Source organism: Cucurbita moschata, unplaced genomic scaffold (genome assembly GCF_002738365.1).
Source record: "Cucurbita moschata cultivar Rifu unplaced genomic scaffold, Cmos_1.0 Cmo_Scf00007, whole genome shotgun sequence".
Lineage (NCBI taxonomy): Eukaryota > Viridiplantae > Streptophyta > Magnoliopsida > Cucurbitales > Cucurbitaceae > Cucurbita > Cucurbita moschata.
Window position 1 is genome coordinate 1071458 of NW_019268523.1, and position 16240 is coordinate 1087697.

Here is a 16240-nt window from a genome sequence, read left to right on the forward strand (position 1 = left end):
CTAAATATGACGAAAGATTTAGATATTTTAGGAATATAGATAGTTAAGATTTTTTTAAATATTTTATAAATAAATTAAAATTGAGCGCACCTTTTTGACCTAAAGAAAGGTGGAATAAGGTGATCGACATTATCATGCTCTTACATTTGAATCAATATTAGATCTAAGCTACTAGAGTTGCGACCAAAAATCAGGACACTTTACGTACTTTTAGTGCGAAAAGTAATTAAGAAAACACGATTTTTTCTGAGGGGTCAACAAAAGTTGGGTGATTTCCCTCTCTGGATGGAGGAGGTGAAAAGCGAACTTCACCCAAAATCCCTTTTCATCCACTCCCCATCTATCATCTGCGCATTTTCAGGTATGAATTTCCCTCTCTAGTCACTTCTATGGAGGAACAGTTAAATTAATGTGTCTTGGGAATGCATTTAGATTATCTTCATGTTTGTGGTTTTTCTGGAAAGTTTTTTTGAATGGAAGCTTGTTCCGATGTTGGGTCGTTGCTGGATTTTGTAATCTTGTTCTTCCAGATTTTTTGATTTTGCGATCTCGAGTCTGAGATGAGGACTTATCACAGTTGGTATGTATGCTAGATTTGCTTTCTGGGTTCTTGCTTGGGAATTTACTACTAGAAACTTTTCGAAAAGAAATCCAGAAAACGATGCTTAAATTACTTCAAGCTTTCAAATGGAACAGTGAAAATGGAGTAAATTCCTTTTGGGTTTTCTATAATGTATCTGAATATGGGCACTAGAAATTACCTCTCAAGAGTTCATCACTTGGCTATGAGATTTCATCAGTCTTCTATGCCTGGCTTTACCGTGAATTGAGTGTTGGCACTCTGCGGATTAAGTTCATATGTTTTCTGTTGGGATTATTGTGTGTGCTGTGGGGTTATCTATTCCACCAGTTTCAATAATTTCCGTGGAGAACTTTTGACCATTTTGATTAGAACTTCAGCATCTGGTTTGCACAAAATTGGTATTAGAGTTCTAAGATTTGGACTGGTGGCCGGACGTGGCCCATTAACTCCGGTACGATGTGGATCGAACCGGAAATAGGGAGGAACGAATCATTCTTTCTCCAAGAACTACAACCCAGCAGTCACAAAACAAACACTCAAAAGAGACAAAAGGGTTGACTCCTCCATCGTCTACATATTAGAAAGCGCATGATGAAACCTGGCTGAGACTAATGATACAAGAGGACATTAGACATTAAGTAGAGGAAGCCCAAGCCCAAGTGGTGTAAATATGAGTTAGGCTATGATTACAAAATATAATTGTGGAGGACCAAGTAGAAGCAAAAAGAGTGGCCAAGTCCCAAAAAATAACCATGTTAATCTCTTGACCAAGAAAAATTCTAGCATTTCTTTCAACCCATAGTCTCCAAAGGAGGGCAAAGACGCGCCCGTTGTACCTCTCAAGGCTCTTGTTATTACGTTGGGTTTTAAAGTTAGGACAACCAAGAGTTTCGTTGCCTATACCATATCGATTGTCTCCAATCGATTAATGGAATGACTGTTAGCTTTACGAGTTCTTTCTCTTCATGATTTACCCCTGAAGACTTAGGTCTCCTCCTGGGTTGATCCAAATACTCCCGTTTTAGTTAGTGATTGATGAACTGTGCAGAAGATTACGAAAAAACCTTCTGCACAGTTCATCAATTGTGAAGGCAATGGACTTATCTCCTCAATCTTCTTGAGCTCAAATCTTTGGAACACAACTAGATTTGGCTGGTTGTCCTTTTATTTTGTGTGCTGTTATGGATCGGCGTGGTTCTATAACATCTGAATTTAGAGGATTAGTAGTTGTACACTACCAGAATTCAGCATTGGTTTGTATTTTGAAATTAGCAAAAGATGCTCAAGAACGTTTTAAAGAAACAAAAGGTGAAAAGTGTCTGTGTTATGAAAAACAATTAAAAAGGAAAAGAGTGGTAGTCATTGGTCAACAGAAAACTATACACAATCATATTGCTCTGGTCTATTCACAAACGCGAAACCTCTCAAAAAGCTGTTAGCAGTGCTCAAAATTTGATTGGATATTTTTTTGTTCGTTTTAAATTTTAAGGGTAATCTGTAATAGCCAAGACCATCCACCACCACTTATTTCTCCATCACATATAAATAATCCAATCATTTTGCTCATTGCTTTCCTTGTTCAGTACACTCAACATCACGATTGCTACTATCTTCACTGCACAATATGAAACTTAATCAGCGTAGCTACTGTCAAGAAAAATTTTCCTGTACTGGTTTTTCTTAAACACGTCAAATTTGTAAGCAACTTCATTGGTAAAATAAAATGTACAAAAGTAAGGAACAGCTGAAAAAAATCCTGTCTGAGAAGCTACAGAAACGACACGCAATCAGCTAAACAAAGAAATAAGATAGTTGCAAAAATCTTTAGAAAATCTGTTTCAAGAGGAAGCCAAATGAACGAAACTATCCTGATAATCCTCCCAAAGCCTCTTAATATCATTAAACACTCTTCTCACCATCCACACCACTCGAAGAGGATACCAAGTTGGGGTGAGACAAGGAACCATTGCCCATAATTTGTTGTCCTGTTGTCATTAGTTTTTAGAACCATATTTGAAATAAAATTACGATGGATCCTTCACTGTGTTTCCATATGGAGCTAACTCAGAAGATCTAAGCTGGCCTTGTATGCCAAAAGAAATCACAATTAAGCATTAATCAACGAAAATGCTCAAATAGTAGTTATTGCAGTTCTTTACGTGCATGATGTTACAGACTGACCGGAGGAAAAGACTGAAGACAGAAGAACCATATATGGAGACAGGGACTGGAAAAAATTTCCTCCTCACCCTGGCTTATCTTGGTGCAGACTCAGCTCTCGGATGGTGTGTTGGGGGGGATTTCTTCAAGTTCTCTGAATTTGGGGTAAGGATTATTGACCTGTAGTTCTGTGATCATTTGACGGAGTTCAGATGTCTGCTCTTTGAGTTGAGCATTTTCTTGAACAACCTTGTCATGGCAGTCTGAAACTTGGTTCAACTTATCTATAAGCTGATGGTTCTCATTCCGAAGCCAAACCACTTGAGACCAAAGCTCGTCCAAATGCTTCTGTTTGCGCATACGTGACCGGCGTGCCGACTCTCTATTGGATACCATCCTTCTCTGCTTCCTCTCGTCAATGAGGCTTTGCTGCTGCTCATCTGCTTCATCAGAAGTTGAATTGCTACTCAAGCATGGATGTCGATTAAAATCTTGGAACTGAGAAGAACCTTGGAAGTTATATAGAGGATTGGAGAGTTCATTAAGTTGCATTGTAGATAAGTTGTTCTGAGCCATGGGAAAGTGAGTAGCATATGGAGATAAATTGGAGGGGATGAGATATTGGAGACTTGTGACTTCACCAGGCTGCATCTTTTAGGCCTTATTGAAAGCTTTCTGGGTCTTTGAAGGGGAGAAGATATTGTTCTGGGAGAATGGGAAGTTTGGTGGTGAAGATGCTTTATAGCATGTAAAAGGTTTCATTGGCCCACTCTCAAGAACGTGGATGATTTTGAGAAAGTTTGTCAGAGCTTGAATCACTTGAATATCATGCAGATCTTGTCTATGTCCTATTATGGCACGGCTTCTTTGCTTTCATGTCATGAGATCATTCAGGTACTCTACTATATCTGTTGTGTATCTTCCTTCTCGTTATGGCTACTTGATGTCGAACAGTATGTGTTTGTGATATATGCATGATTCATATATATATATACATGAGAATTGATTATCTCTGTGATAATAGTTTTCACATCATATCTTGCTTACATCAGAGAGAGCATACATATTGTGGGAAGTATAATTATTGTTATGATAGAATGGTTAGAAAAAGAAGAACGGTACATCAAAGGATGTGGAGAAGTCAATCTAAAATTTAAAAAATGACAATAATATTAACAAGAAGAAGAAAAAATAACTCTACTAAACAAATCAATCCAGTGATGTAAGCAAAAGAAAGACGGACAAGGCAAGCAAAGCCCTCTTTTGCATTCCTATTCATCAACTATCAATAGGGTAGATGTCTAATGAAGCTATTAATAGGTTAATGACTTCAATCTCATTTTAAAATACACGGCTCCAATCCTCTCTAAACTAACAACAAAATAAAAATAAAAAACTTGACCCCTTAGTCTCATAGATGATATTGAACCAATCATAGCACTAAGTGGAGGTTATAGTTACGTCTCTTTCTTCTTGGTGTCTGAATCTTAAAGGTCTGAGGCATACCAATTCTCTTAGTATCATTCTACCATCTTAACCTTTTCACCATCTATTCTTGAGGTTTGGGATAAGACTATAGGATTGTAAATTGGCCCTGATGCAGTCTCTTCCCAGATGCTTTTTCACCCTTTAGGTTCATTTTGGTTATATTTAGTGCAATTCGATCCAATCATTTACATCTTATCCTTTAAATTTCAGAGCAATAATTAAAGATAATGGCCACAATTTTAAATGCATACTCAACCTTCTCCCACCTTCCCACAAAAAGATAGAAAAGGAGAAGGAAAAGGAGGGAGGACATCACTAGAAAGGCAGAAGTAGCTGAAAAAAAAACTTCAATTTTCAAGGCACTAACTATCATATTATATTATATTCATGTAAAGTTATGAATTAAGTTTTATAAAGATAGATAACTCGAGGCTTATTTATTGTGTCACTGGAAATAGACTAGATTTAAAAACACTGCTGAGAGATGCAGAGTACTCAAATCTTTTATTGGTGGTTCATCTTTTTTCAGATTTGGCTTTCTTACCAAGTCCCGATGTATATTTGTTTAGCACAACGAAGAGATTAAAATTTTAAAGTTGAGGTGAAAGAAAGGCACTTTTCTGTAATTAAGATCTTTGGTTTAGGTATATAATCTGATTGAATGAAAGTAGTAGACATTGCAATATCTTCTCTAAGTATGTCGAAAAATTTACATGATATATGAACTTTCAAAGTCGATAGAGATCTAGACTCAGTAGAAAACTTCAACGTCATCCTACATCATAAGGGACCTAGTCAATTGAAACATCGTCGTACGAAAGTTGTCAACACCCAGCACTCCATATAAATTTTTTTTTTTTTTTTTTTTTTTTTTTCGCAAAATGATATTGTTGACTTGATGGTTTTTGGAAAATAAGATTAATTCAAACTTTAACCTTAGTTCATTATTTCTTAGTCTTGTTGTTTCAATCACTGTCAAGTTTCTGTCGTCCGGGAAAGTGATACTAGATGCTAGAGTTGCACGATGTTGAGCTGCTAAAAAATTAATGGCCAACCGTGTAAAATTGCTTCAATCAAGCATGTTATTTTTAAAATCTGGTCAAATCTTAGCTTGTTGGTGGAACTGGGGATCACATTTTACTAGCTGCTAAAAGACATAGAGTGTAGCTGAGGTCCTAACCACACTCAGTCAGTAAGGTAAAAAGTTACTTTCAGAGTGGAAAATCTTGTCTGATTGGTGGAGGGAACAGCCACACTTGCAAGCAATTGTATACTTGCTTTGAAAGTTAGTCTTCCATTCAATAAAGAGCTTTTCTCTGATTCATGTAATACCATAATCTTTACCGAAGAAAAGAGAACTTGAAAAACAAAAAATACTGCTTCCCCACACTTGAGGCTCTTGTCTGATTGAGTGGACTGCTTAGTCAACATTGTCATTAGAAACATTTTGACCATTTCTCTTTCTTTGTCTTTTTTTCTCTCCCTCACTCAGCTGTGAGTGTGTCTGAGATTTGGGTGGGAAGCTGTTAGTAGATATGTGGGAAAGGTACAGATTTCAGCATGTTTCCTGTCCAATAGTATCAGAAACTTCACAGATGGTTCAGTCTTTCTGCAATTGTACTTGTAGTGTACATCATATGAATATGTTAAATCATATGAATATGTTATATATCCGGTGATGATCGCGAACAAACTTCCAGCCAGTATGAAACAGGAGGGCTCCTTCCTGGCAATGTTCTTTAGGCTCCGTTTTTCCTCTAATATTAAGGGGTTGTAGAGTGTTGCTAAGCAATATTATTGTTTCCTTTGCCCTTTTGAATGAACTCACAAATTTTGGTACAAACTTCAAAGCAAAGGAGAGAATAATTCATAATGAACAACTACTATTGCTATTCAATATCATACTTTGATCGAGGGTGTGCTTAAGATGACTTTGCAAAACAAAAATTGTTTTCGTCCATTAGAAGCACTTCTCAAACTTGCCATGATGTTTTGTTTGCCATGATGTTTGACTTAAATTATGGATTTGTAGTGTAAAAAGGAATAGGTTATAGAAGTACAAGTTTGTGGATTCTTTAGGAACTTATAATTGTGAAGACACATACCGAATTACCAAACTAGTAGCTTGAACAAGTGAGTCACTCAACATATCAAACACATGCTCAACTGCTTAACTTAAGAGTTATACAAGGAACCAAATACCCTAAACATATAATACGGTATGATACCTAAAATCCCATACCGAAATGATCAACCGAATTAGGAGATTTCTATTTCACCAAAAGCAAACATCAAATTACATAGGCGGAAACTTGACCAATCTTCTTTTCCTTTTCTTTCCTCCTATAGCTTAAAACTTAAAAGACTGAATATCGTATGGAATAATATATGTTTTTTTAAAAAGTACTTAGACTGATCCATTATATACAAAAGTGAAAATAATTTGATGGGGAAAGACAATTGTGTTAGGAAGGATGATGGAGTAAGCAAAGGAAGAAAAAGAAGAAAAAAGCCAAAAAGAGAAAATAAAGAGAGACAGGGGATGATAGATGACAAGTTGTGGGTCAAAGTGCGCATGGGTTAATGCCACCATCCCCTGCATCCTACCCCTCCTATTGCTCATCTTGTCAATTCAGGTTTTCCTTTTGTTAAAAAAGAAAGAATTTTATAGAGAGATTGCAAAAATAAACGAATAAATAAATGAATGAATGAATGAATGGGTAGCTTTTCAATGAACCCCATTAAAGCAACCTCAATATATGTTTTTGTTGAATGGTATTTGGTGATGCTCTTTCCCTTTCTCTCTTTCGATTCAAATTCTTGTGGTGGGTGTCCTATAAAGTATTGGATAGAGCTTCAAAATGTACATTATTGGAGCTTTTTTGGGTTCTATAATTTGGTGATTCTTTTGGGCAGAGAGAGAGGAAAATGCCCAAAACATCTTTATAGTGTTTGTCCTATTTTAGATGCTTGTTTTCTTGGCTTTCTTTCTATTCCTTCATGTTCATCCAATAGTGTTCATCATTCAAATGCCCAAGTTTCTCTTCTTTTTTCTCTTTTATATACCATTTCTTTTGCGCCATCATTTTCTTTCCTTTTTCATGTCTACTTCGAAAAAGAATATGAGAAAATTATTAGTGGATAAAGATTTGAATGTATCCCTAAACATTTTCTCTTTCGTTGTAATTATTTATGACATTGTAATAGTTTTGTGTTACAAACGTTTTGAAATACTTTCGTTTCGTGTAACTATAATAAAAATGTTGTCTTGTGTTTCTTTCCGCTACAAATTTAGGTTTTTTTTCCTCATTTTTTCTCATTAATGAAAGAAATATTTGAGCACATTTTCATTCACTATTCTTTGTGGTAAAAGGAAGTTCCTTCATATTAATAGCATTCAAGGAGTCTACGAACTTTTCAAAAAGGGTGGACGGTTGGTTCTCGAAAATACTCGATGGCTGACCTTTTAGTAGAAAGAAAAAGATTTTCGGAGATGTGAAATCTTTAGAAAGAAAGAAATCATCGGCGCTTCGAAGATAAGTTTTCTTCTTCTCCTTTACTTTACATACATCACATATTGTACTTCTAGGTGACTCGTGTATAACTATAGCCTTTCGATGGTTATTAGCAATGGAAGGACTCGTCCTTAATAGTTCTTTGGGCAGGGTTGGCTCTACCCATACCCTAGTTAAAATGAAAGACAAATCAAACTTTTAAGCACATTGAGGTCTCAATTTCCTTCCTTTGAATAATTGATGTTTCATGAGATTGAACCATTATGTTGCTTTTTTATGCCTATCGTTTTCTTGCTTCAATTATACACACGGATAGATTAACTCATTGGGTAACATCTTGAACTTTGTGTGATTTTCCATACTTAAACGTGCAATGAATGTATATGCTTTAGATTATGATGCTAAGTGCAGTTAAGGGAGTGGTAGTGCATTTTTAATTTGGATTAAGACAATCACTTAAGCTTCTTTTTTGCTCACCAAAATTTGGATTAAAATCCTAATCCACTATCATAATTTGAGGATAACCACAATAACATTAGGCAACCTTTTGACAAGATAGCTACCACTCATCATATTGCCCTGCTTTTTTCTTCTTCTCTTCCTTGCCCATGCTAATAAGCGATCTTTTAGAGGCATAACTCTCTCTTTGACAGGACATTTCAATAATACTCCATTTTAGTCCTTGAGATTACCGACCCATAAATGACGTAATGCAATTCTACGAACTACAAGGTATTACACTTGATATTAATTATGGTCTAGCTTAACTTGGAAACGTTTCCTTCAAGTCTTTGGGATTTAACATTAAAGTCGCTTTAGTAGATGCTCTCTTTCGTGCGTTAAGCATATATTGAATCTCTTAAAGTTATTAAAGCAATTATCTTTGTTAAATTCCGTTTCATGCTTTTTAGTTTCCCATTAATACACATTCAATAGTGCCAAACCTAATTCAAGTTTGATCGTCGAAATATTTTTACTCTTTGGTAAAAGTGTGAAAAAGTCTTGATTGGTGATCCCTTGCACTCTCCTCCAGTGAGACAAGAATTATAGGCAAGAAGCTATAAATAGATGCATGATGAGACAAGAATCATAGGCAAAGAGATGCAAAAGACAAAGCTAACTAGTTAAATCTACTTGAAATTTTACCTACGAATGCAAAGTGAATTCTAGAGTTGGACTATTCTCTTCAAGCATGTGCATGTAATAGTTTCATTTCCTTCTCAAAGTATGTGCACATTCATACGTTTACATATACCAACACGAGCATAGCTTTTCCATAGTTGCCCCCATCCCGAGAAGTCGAGAGATAAAAAGATAAAAGAAAGATTCTTCAATGTTGAGACGAGTAATACTAAAAACATTTAGAAAAATTTATCCATAATCATTAATATAACATATCTATATTCAATTAAGTTTCTTAGGCATAGTTAAGACCTCTCTATGTACCTCTCACGATTAATCATCTCGTGACAACTTTTTATATGTTTAAAACAAAAAATTATTATAAAAAGCAAAAAACAAAGAAAAAAAAAAAAAAACTATAGCAAACAACTCCATAACCAACGCAGCTAATTTCATATGTTCAGCATCTTAAACCTGGAAAGAATACTTCAAACCAACCTTTATCGAAAAGGGCGAAATTGCAGAGGCGTAGTAAACACTTCAATAATTTCAAATCCAATTTCCAATTCAGGAGAAAGAGTTTCACTCAACCGAATGAATCATTCAATCAAAACTTGGGTGGAAGGGGAACCTGGATAAGAAGAATATGGTAACAAATATGGTTCTCAACGATAATAACAAAAGTACCAATCACAGATTCACAAATCACAAGTGAGAAGAGAGAATAATCCTGATCCAGAACATGAGGATAAATCATGGAAGTTGTTACAACAGCTCATCCTTAAATGTCAGTCTTTATCGTGTTCTGGCAGCAGCATACATCATATAGACCATGAACGAAATGCAGGCACAACTCAACCTTGGTTTAATGTCATAGTCTATATCGCGTTCTAGTAGCAGAAAACACGAAATGCAGGCACAACTCAACCTCGGTTTAATGTCATAGTCTATATCGCATTCTAGTAGCAGAAAACACGAAATGCAGGCACAACTCAACCTTGGTTTAATGTCATAGTCTATATCGCGTTCTAGTAGCAGAAAACATCAGATAGACCATGAAAGAAATACAGGCACAACACACCCTCGGTTTAATGTCATAGTCTATATTGCATTCTAGCAGCAGCAAACAGCATACAGACCATGAAAGAAATACAGGCACACAACTCATTGGGTTAATGTCATAGTCTACATTGTGTTCAAGAAGCAGCAAACATCATATAGATCATGAAGGAAATGCAGGCTTTTTTTAGTAGCTAAATCAATTAATCAATGGATATTATGATAAGGCATAAAAGTAAACGACGATCATTGTATCTACTGCTCAAGTTATCCGAGATTCAACTCATAGAAACTAAAAAACACCAGAATAATATTTCATAAGACAATTTCTGAGAGATTTTAAAGAAGGGAAGAATAAGATAACAGGCGAGTAAATGTAACAATAGCTAACACCAGAATTCAGAAGTCTGTGACTTTGAAAGATTGTTTGATAAAAGAAATGCTTTTCTAAAAATCTTTAAACAAAAAACCCAAAATAATTCCAAAGAAAAAAAAAAAAAAAAGTATGATTCACACCACAACACTTCAATAATCAATAAGCGGGAAGCCATTTCTCAAGATACTTCTTTTCTCAAAAACGAAGATTTCATTTAATAGAATCCCGATTCTGAACCAATATCATGAATGATTAGAAGTGTCCACTAAACGTTTCTTCATCCATAAACAAAATTTTCACACGTAGTCAAGCACAGTGAAAATGATTTTATTTGACAAAGCACTTTTAATATACTAGGAGAGAAAACACTCCCAAACACAATCAAAAGGCCAAAGCATATCCACTAAGATTTCTATGTCCAATAACCGGATGAAGTATTAATAACCAGAACACGATGACAGAAGCATCATCCTTCCCACGCCTATTAAGCAAACTTACAAGAATTATTTTGACCCAAAATCAAGCAATTGCGCCACACAAAAGTTTACGCCAGGAGTTTCCTATTTAACAAGTCTACCAACGGATACTCTAAGCATATAAATATACAAATTTAATACTTCACAAGTAAACAGTTTCAAAGCTCAGCACTTAGTATGCTTTGTCTCAAACTTTATAATTCCTAAATTGAATTCAACAAAGGTAAGATAGTATAGTTTCCCCCTACTATTAGCGACTAAAACTTACCAAGCATTTGAATAACAATGGATACCTGTGAAGACAATTTGAGCGTATCAACAGCAATGCTAGTTGTTCCAGGAGGAGAACTTTTAAAAGAAATCTTACCACAAAACCTTTACAAATGCAAAATCGTAAGCAACTTTCTTCATCTAAAAGTGACGCTATTCACAGGTTGCATTTCACAGATTGGACTAATCTTAAGCTATCAGTTCAAAATTGTACCTGACCCGCAAATCCGTTTGCAGGCCACCACCCGCCCTCCGACTCTTCCTGCGCTCATAATCTGGATCATCGGTTGGCAACTCATATCGACAAACAGGACATGTGTTTCGAATATTCAGCCACGGCAGAATGCAATCATCATGGTAATAGTGAGCACAGGGGAGCTTCCTCACCTTTTCCTCCATTGAAAATTTATCCTTACAAACGGCACAGGCAACGAGTTCCTCTGTCAGCAGATTCTCTGTTTTTAACTCAACCAGAGGAAGGTTCTCCACAGAACTCTTAGCTGCTGGAGGACTACCCTTCAAAGCATTCTCATTTTCAACGAATTGTCCAAAAAGGGTATCGTATTCTCCTGCATACATGTAATCATCCTGGTCCGCTATGTACGCCTCAGCATCGTTATCCCGTTCCCAGTTCGTATTCCTTACGATATCGTTCATTACCAATAGGATTTCCCATCGACCCGCTTCTTCACCCGCTTCTTCTTCGTTGGAAAAACCCGATGCAAGAGACAATTCCTCAGCTCCATCTACCACTGCGCTCAAATTATCCCTTTCGTCCACCCGTTCCTCGACCTCCTCCCATTCAAAATCCTCGTACGGAATCCTCTGGCCCTGAAAGCAAAAGCTGAAGCTATCCGAGAGAGGATTCGGATTTTCAACCCAATTAGCATCATTCTCGCCATCATCCCCTGTCACGAGTTGCAGAGCACCAATCATCCCGTTATCAGACTCCGAGTCCGAATCCACATCAACAATCCGAAGGCCACTAGTAGTCGAATCCGCAACTGGCATGCTCACATCCACCTCCGAAACCCGGCTATCAGATTCCATAGCGAAAGCCGACCACAGCTCCTCAATATAGTGAGATTCAATCTCACCGGTATCTTCAAATCCCGAAATGCCCAAGTCGTTAGCAGAATGCGTAAATGGGTCTGGCCCAGAATCCAGACCTCGATCGTAATCGCTGAAAGCGTGCAAATGATCGGTGAAGCGACGATTCTCAAAAAGATCAGTCACGAAGCAACTAACATCACGCTCGGACTCGGAATCCGCGTCGGAAAACCAATCGGTGTCGAAAGGGAAGGAATCGTCGGCAGATGTGACGATGGAGGAGATAGTGGCAAAGGGGTTGAAATCCATGGTGTTGGGGAGATCGTCGCGGCGGAGGGATGGGACAGACGGTACCGGAGAAGGAGAATCGGAGTGGGTTTGATCAGGAAGAGCCACGTTAGGTTGAAGATTAAGTTTAGGAATGGAGAGAAAATCCATAGAAATTTTGGGGGAAATGACGTTCGCGGATTTTGACCAAGTCACGCTTTTATACCCCTTCTTCTCCATTCTCAATAAACTAAAATTCAGAAATTTATTTAATTATTAATTTTTAAGGAAAAAAAAAAAAAAGAATATAAGATTTTTTTATTAATAATTTGTTTTAAAAATACCTTCAAAATTGCATTAATATCTTAATTTTTTTTGAAATTACTTTTAATTAATACATTTTAACATTTTAAAAAATTAAAAAATACTACTATATATATATACACGTATAATTTAAAGATATAATATAAGATTTGTATTTGTTTTATTAAGTAGTGCAGCGTGCAAATGTGCGGGCACAGCTCCATGGCAGAGGCAAGTGAAGCCTAAGTTCAAACGTCCAAGGCCCGCCAAAGCATGAGTACCATTGTTGATGGCTTTTCTTTCTCGCTTTTGGTCTGTAAGAACTTTATATCTCCCATTGGAAACGTCGAGCAAGTTTCTGCAATTATGTGCAGCTTCAACTTTCTCTGCGACCCAAACAATCCCATCCACCAGGAAGACTTTCTCTCATATTTTTCAGGAGTGCTCGAACCGGAGAGCTCTGAAACCAGGAAAAGAAGCTCATGCTCACATGATTCTATCTGGGTTTGAGCCCACTGTCTTTGTAACTAATTGTTTAATTCAATTGTATGTTAAATGTTGCGCTTTGGAGTATGCATTTAAGGTGTTTGAGAAAATGCCGCAGAGGGACATTGTGTCTTGGAACACCATGATTTTTGGCTGCGCAGGGGGTGGAATGATGGAAGTTGCGCAGGCGTTGTTTGATTCCATGCCTCATCATGGTGATGTGGTTTCATGGAATTCTTTGATTTCTGGGTACTTGCAAAATGGTGACATACATAAGTCAATTGCTGTCTTTTTGAAAATGAGAGAAATGGGAGTTTTGTTAGACCAAACTACCCTGGCGGTTTCTTTAAAAGTTTGCTCCATGTTGGAAAATTACGTTCTGGGAATTCAGATTCATGGTATTGCAGTCCAAATGGGTTTTGATTATGATGTTGTGACAGGAAGTGCTCTAGTAGATATGTATGCCAAGTGTAACAAACTAGAGGATTCACTTAGTGTTTTCTCTGAATTGCCAGATAAGAATTGGATTTCATGGAGTGCTGCAATTGCAGGCTGTGTTCAAAATGATCAGTTGATTAGGGGCCTTAAACTATTCAAAGAGATGCAGAGAAGGGGAATTGGGGTGTGTCAATCTACTTATGCTAGTGTCTTCAGGTCTTGTGCAGGATTATCTGCCTCTAGATTAGGTACTCAGTTGCATTGCCATGCATTGAAGGCTGATTTTGGATCTGATGTTGTTGTAGGAACTGCTACTATGGATATGTATGCTAAGTGTGACAACATGTCTGATGCCCACAAGCTGTTTAGCTTGTTACCAGACCATAACTTGCAATCTTACAATGCCATGATAATCGGGTATGCTCGAAATCAGCAAGGGTTTCAAGCTTTAAAGCTATTTCTTCAGTTGCAGAAAACCGGTTTCAGTTTCGATGAAATATCTCTTTCTGGTGCATTGAGTGCAGCTGCAGTGATCAAAGTGCTCTCTGAGGGGGTTCAGCTACATGGATTAGCCATTAAGTCTAATTTTTCATCAAATATCTGTGTTGCAAATGCCATACTGGATATGTATGGCAAATGTGGAGCCTTAGTTGAAGCTTCTTGCATGTTTGATGAAATGGAAATAAGGGATGCGGTGTCTTGGAATGCTATCATTACAGCTTGTGAACAGAATGAAAGCGACCGGGAAACGCTCTCACATTTTGCTACAATGCTACACACAAAGATGGAACCTGATGAGTTCACATATGGTAGTGTTTTAAAAGCTTGTGCAGGTCAGCAAGCTTTCAACACTGGCATGGAGGTTCATGGAAGAATTATCAAATCTGGAATGGGTCTGGACATGTTTGTAGGAAGTGCCCTCGTTGATATGTACTGCAAATGTGGAATGATGGAAGAGGCAGAAAAGATCCATTACCGGCTGGAAGAACAAACAATGGTCTCATGGAATGCAATCATTTCAGGATTTTCACTGCAAAAGAAAAGTGAAGATTCACAAAAATTTTTCTCTCATATGTTGGAAATGGGTGTAGAACCTGACAATTTTACTTATGCAACCGTTCTGGACGCTTGTGCTAACTTGGCTACTGTTGGACTGGGAAAGCAAATCCATGCACAAATTATCAAGCTGGAATTGCAATCAGATGTGTATATTACAAGCACTCTTGTTGACATGTACTCAAAATGTGGAAATATGCACGATTCTCTACTTATGTTTCAGAAAGCTCCCAAGAGGGATTCTGTCACATGGAATGCCATGATCTGTGGATGTGCTCACCACGGTCTAGGGGAAGAGGCCCTTGAGATTTTTGAACATATGCTCCTTGAGAATATGAAACCAAACCATGCAACTTTTGTTTCGGTTCTTCGAGCTTGTTCACATGTGGGAAATGCTGAGAAGGGCCAATGTTATTTTCACAAAATGGCAAGTATCTATGGTTTAGACCCCCAACTCGAGCACTACTCGTGTATGGTGGATATTCTAGGGAGATCAGGCCAAGTAGAGGAGGCATTAAAGCTCATACAGGACATGCCATTTGAAGCAGATGCAATTATATGGAGAACTCTGCTTAGCATCTGCAAAATCCAGGGGAATGTAGAAGTTGCAGAGAAGGCAGCTGGTTCACTCTTGCAATTGGAGCCAGAAGACTCGGCTGCTTACACCCTTCTATCAAATATCTATGCTGATGCAGGCATGTGGCAACAAGTTTCAAAGATGAGACAAACAATGAGATATCACAATTTGAAAAAGGAGCCAGGTTGCAGCTGGATTGAGGTTAAGGATGAAGTACATACATTTCTTGTTTGTGAGAAAGCACATCCAAAATGCAAACAGATCTACGAGCTGCTTGATGTGCTGATTTGTGATATGAGAAGGGCTGGGTATGCGCCTGATACAGACACCATACAGGTTGAAGGGATTGAAGAAAATGGGCATCAGGAGGTCAAATCCTATGGCTTTTCTTAGTGTCAGTGTTGAGAATGATGATGGGCATTGGATTGTTAACTAGGACATCAGAAGTATTTTCTTTTTTCTTTTGGTGGGAAGAAGACTCTTGAAGTATTGGCACAAACAATCCCACATGCACAATGGAGTCATGAGCTCCCAACAAATGATAGGATGAACTAGCTGGGCTTCTTACAAACTTTTGATGGTAACCTTGCGTACTATTGTGCATTAACCCAAAGCAAAATAGTTGATATAAACTTCAATGTTAATTCTTTATTGTTTAATTTGAGGCCATCGAGTTCAAATGCAGTGTGAAGTAGTTTTTCTCTTTTTAGTTTCTGAAAGTTTTTTAATTTAAGAAAATCCGAATAAGTTCGAGATTTTGTGGATTTCTTATTGGAGGATCATGTTACTTCCTAGAAACCAAAGGAGATAAAGAAACCAAAGGAGGAACAATATTATCGTGAGTGTTCAATAAGATGCCAAAGTTCATTAACTGATTCCATAAAATAAATAATGGCTGAAAATTCTTCGATACCATAGATTTCTACTTCTGAGTGATATCCTTCCATCAAAACAATTGACTAAATCCAGTGAAATCATACAGAAAAATTAATGGTGACTAGAACAATATCATTC

At 37.2% G+C, this 16240-nt stretch overlaps 3 protein-coding genes across 8 annotated transcripts; 1 reads left to right on the forward strand and 2 right to left on the reverse strand.

The window, feature by feature from the left end:
- Positions 1-2394: 2394 nt before the first annotated feature.
- LOC111444906 (basic leucine zipper 43-like) lies at positions 2395-3640 on the reverse strand. The gene has a single exon (XM_023083036.1). The coding sequence runs from the start codon at positions 3392-3394 to the stop codon at positions 2855-2857; it is 540 nt and encodes a 179-aa protein (XP_022938804.1). The 5' UTR covers positions 3395-3640; the 3' UTR covers positions 2395-2854.
- A 5073-nt stretch (positions 3641-8713) lies between these two features.
- LOC111444905 lies at positions 8714-12570 on the reverse strand. Of its 6 annotated transcripts, XR_002710755.1 has the most exons (3): positions 11264-12570; positions 9866-11154; positions 9408-9727 (listed from the first exon to the last, which is right to left on the reverse strand). XR_002710755.1 is itself a non-coding variant. In XM_023083031.1 (2 exons), the coding sequence occupies exons 1-2, from the start codon at positions 12535-12537 to the stop codon at positions 8992-8994; spliced, it is 1320 nt and encodes a 439-aa protein (XP_022938799.1). In that variant the 5' UTR covers positions 12538-12569; the 3' UTR covers positions 8714-8991. The 6 variants fall into 6 exon arrangements, 5 of the variants coding, with proteins under 5 accessions (XP_022938799.1, XP_022938800.1, XP_022938803.1 ...); XM_023083031.1 differs by lacking the exons at positions 9408-9727; positions 9866-11154 and adding an exon at positions 8714-9037 and having other exon boundaries at positions 11264-12569; XM_023083032.1 differs by lacking the exon at positions 9866-11154 and having other exon boundaries at positions 9401-9499; positions 11264-12569.
- Positions 12571-12868: 298 nt separating this feature from the next.
- LOC111444737 (pentatricopeptide repeat-containing protein At3g02330, mitochondrial) lies at positions 12869-15910 on the forward strand. The gene has a single exon (XM_023082761.1). It carries the CDS (start codon positions 12959-12961, stop codon positions 15617-15619), a length of 2661 nt encoding a protein of 886 aa, XP_022938529.1. The 5' UTR covers positions 12869-12958; the 3' UTR covers positions 15620-15910.
- The last annotated feature ends 330 nt before the right edge of the window (positions 15911-16240 follow it).

Coding starts and splice junctions, on each gene's coding strand:
- LOC111444906 (XM_023083036.1), bottom strand. CDS start 3,394: ATGCAGCCTGGTGAAGTCACAAGTCTCCAATATCTCATCCCCTCCAAT.
- LOC111444905 (XM_023083031.1), bottom strand. CDS start 12,537: ATGGATTTTCTCTCCATTCCTAAACTTAATCTTCAACCTAACGTGGCT. Junction 9,038..11,263: donor CAAACGGATTTGCGGGTCAG/GTACAATTTTGA, acceptor TCGACTTCTCGG/GATGGGGGCAACTATGGAAA.
- LOC111444737 (XM_023082761.1), top strand. CDS start 12,959: ATGGCTTTTCTTTCTCGCTTTTGGTCTGTAAGAACTTTATATCTCCCA.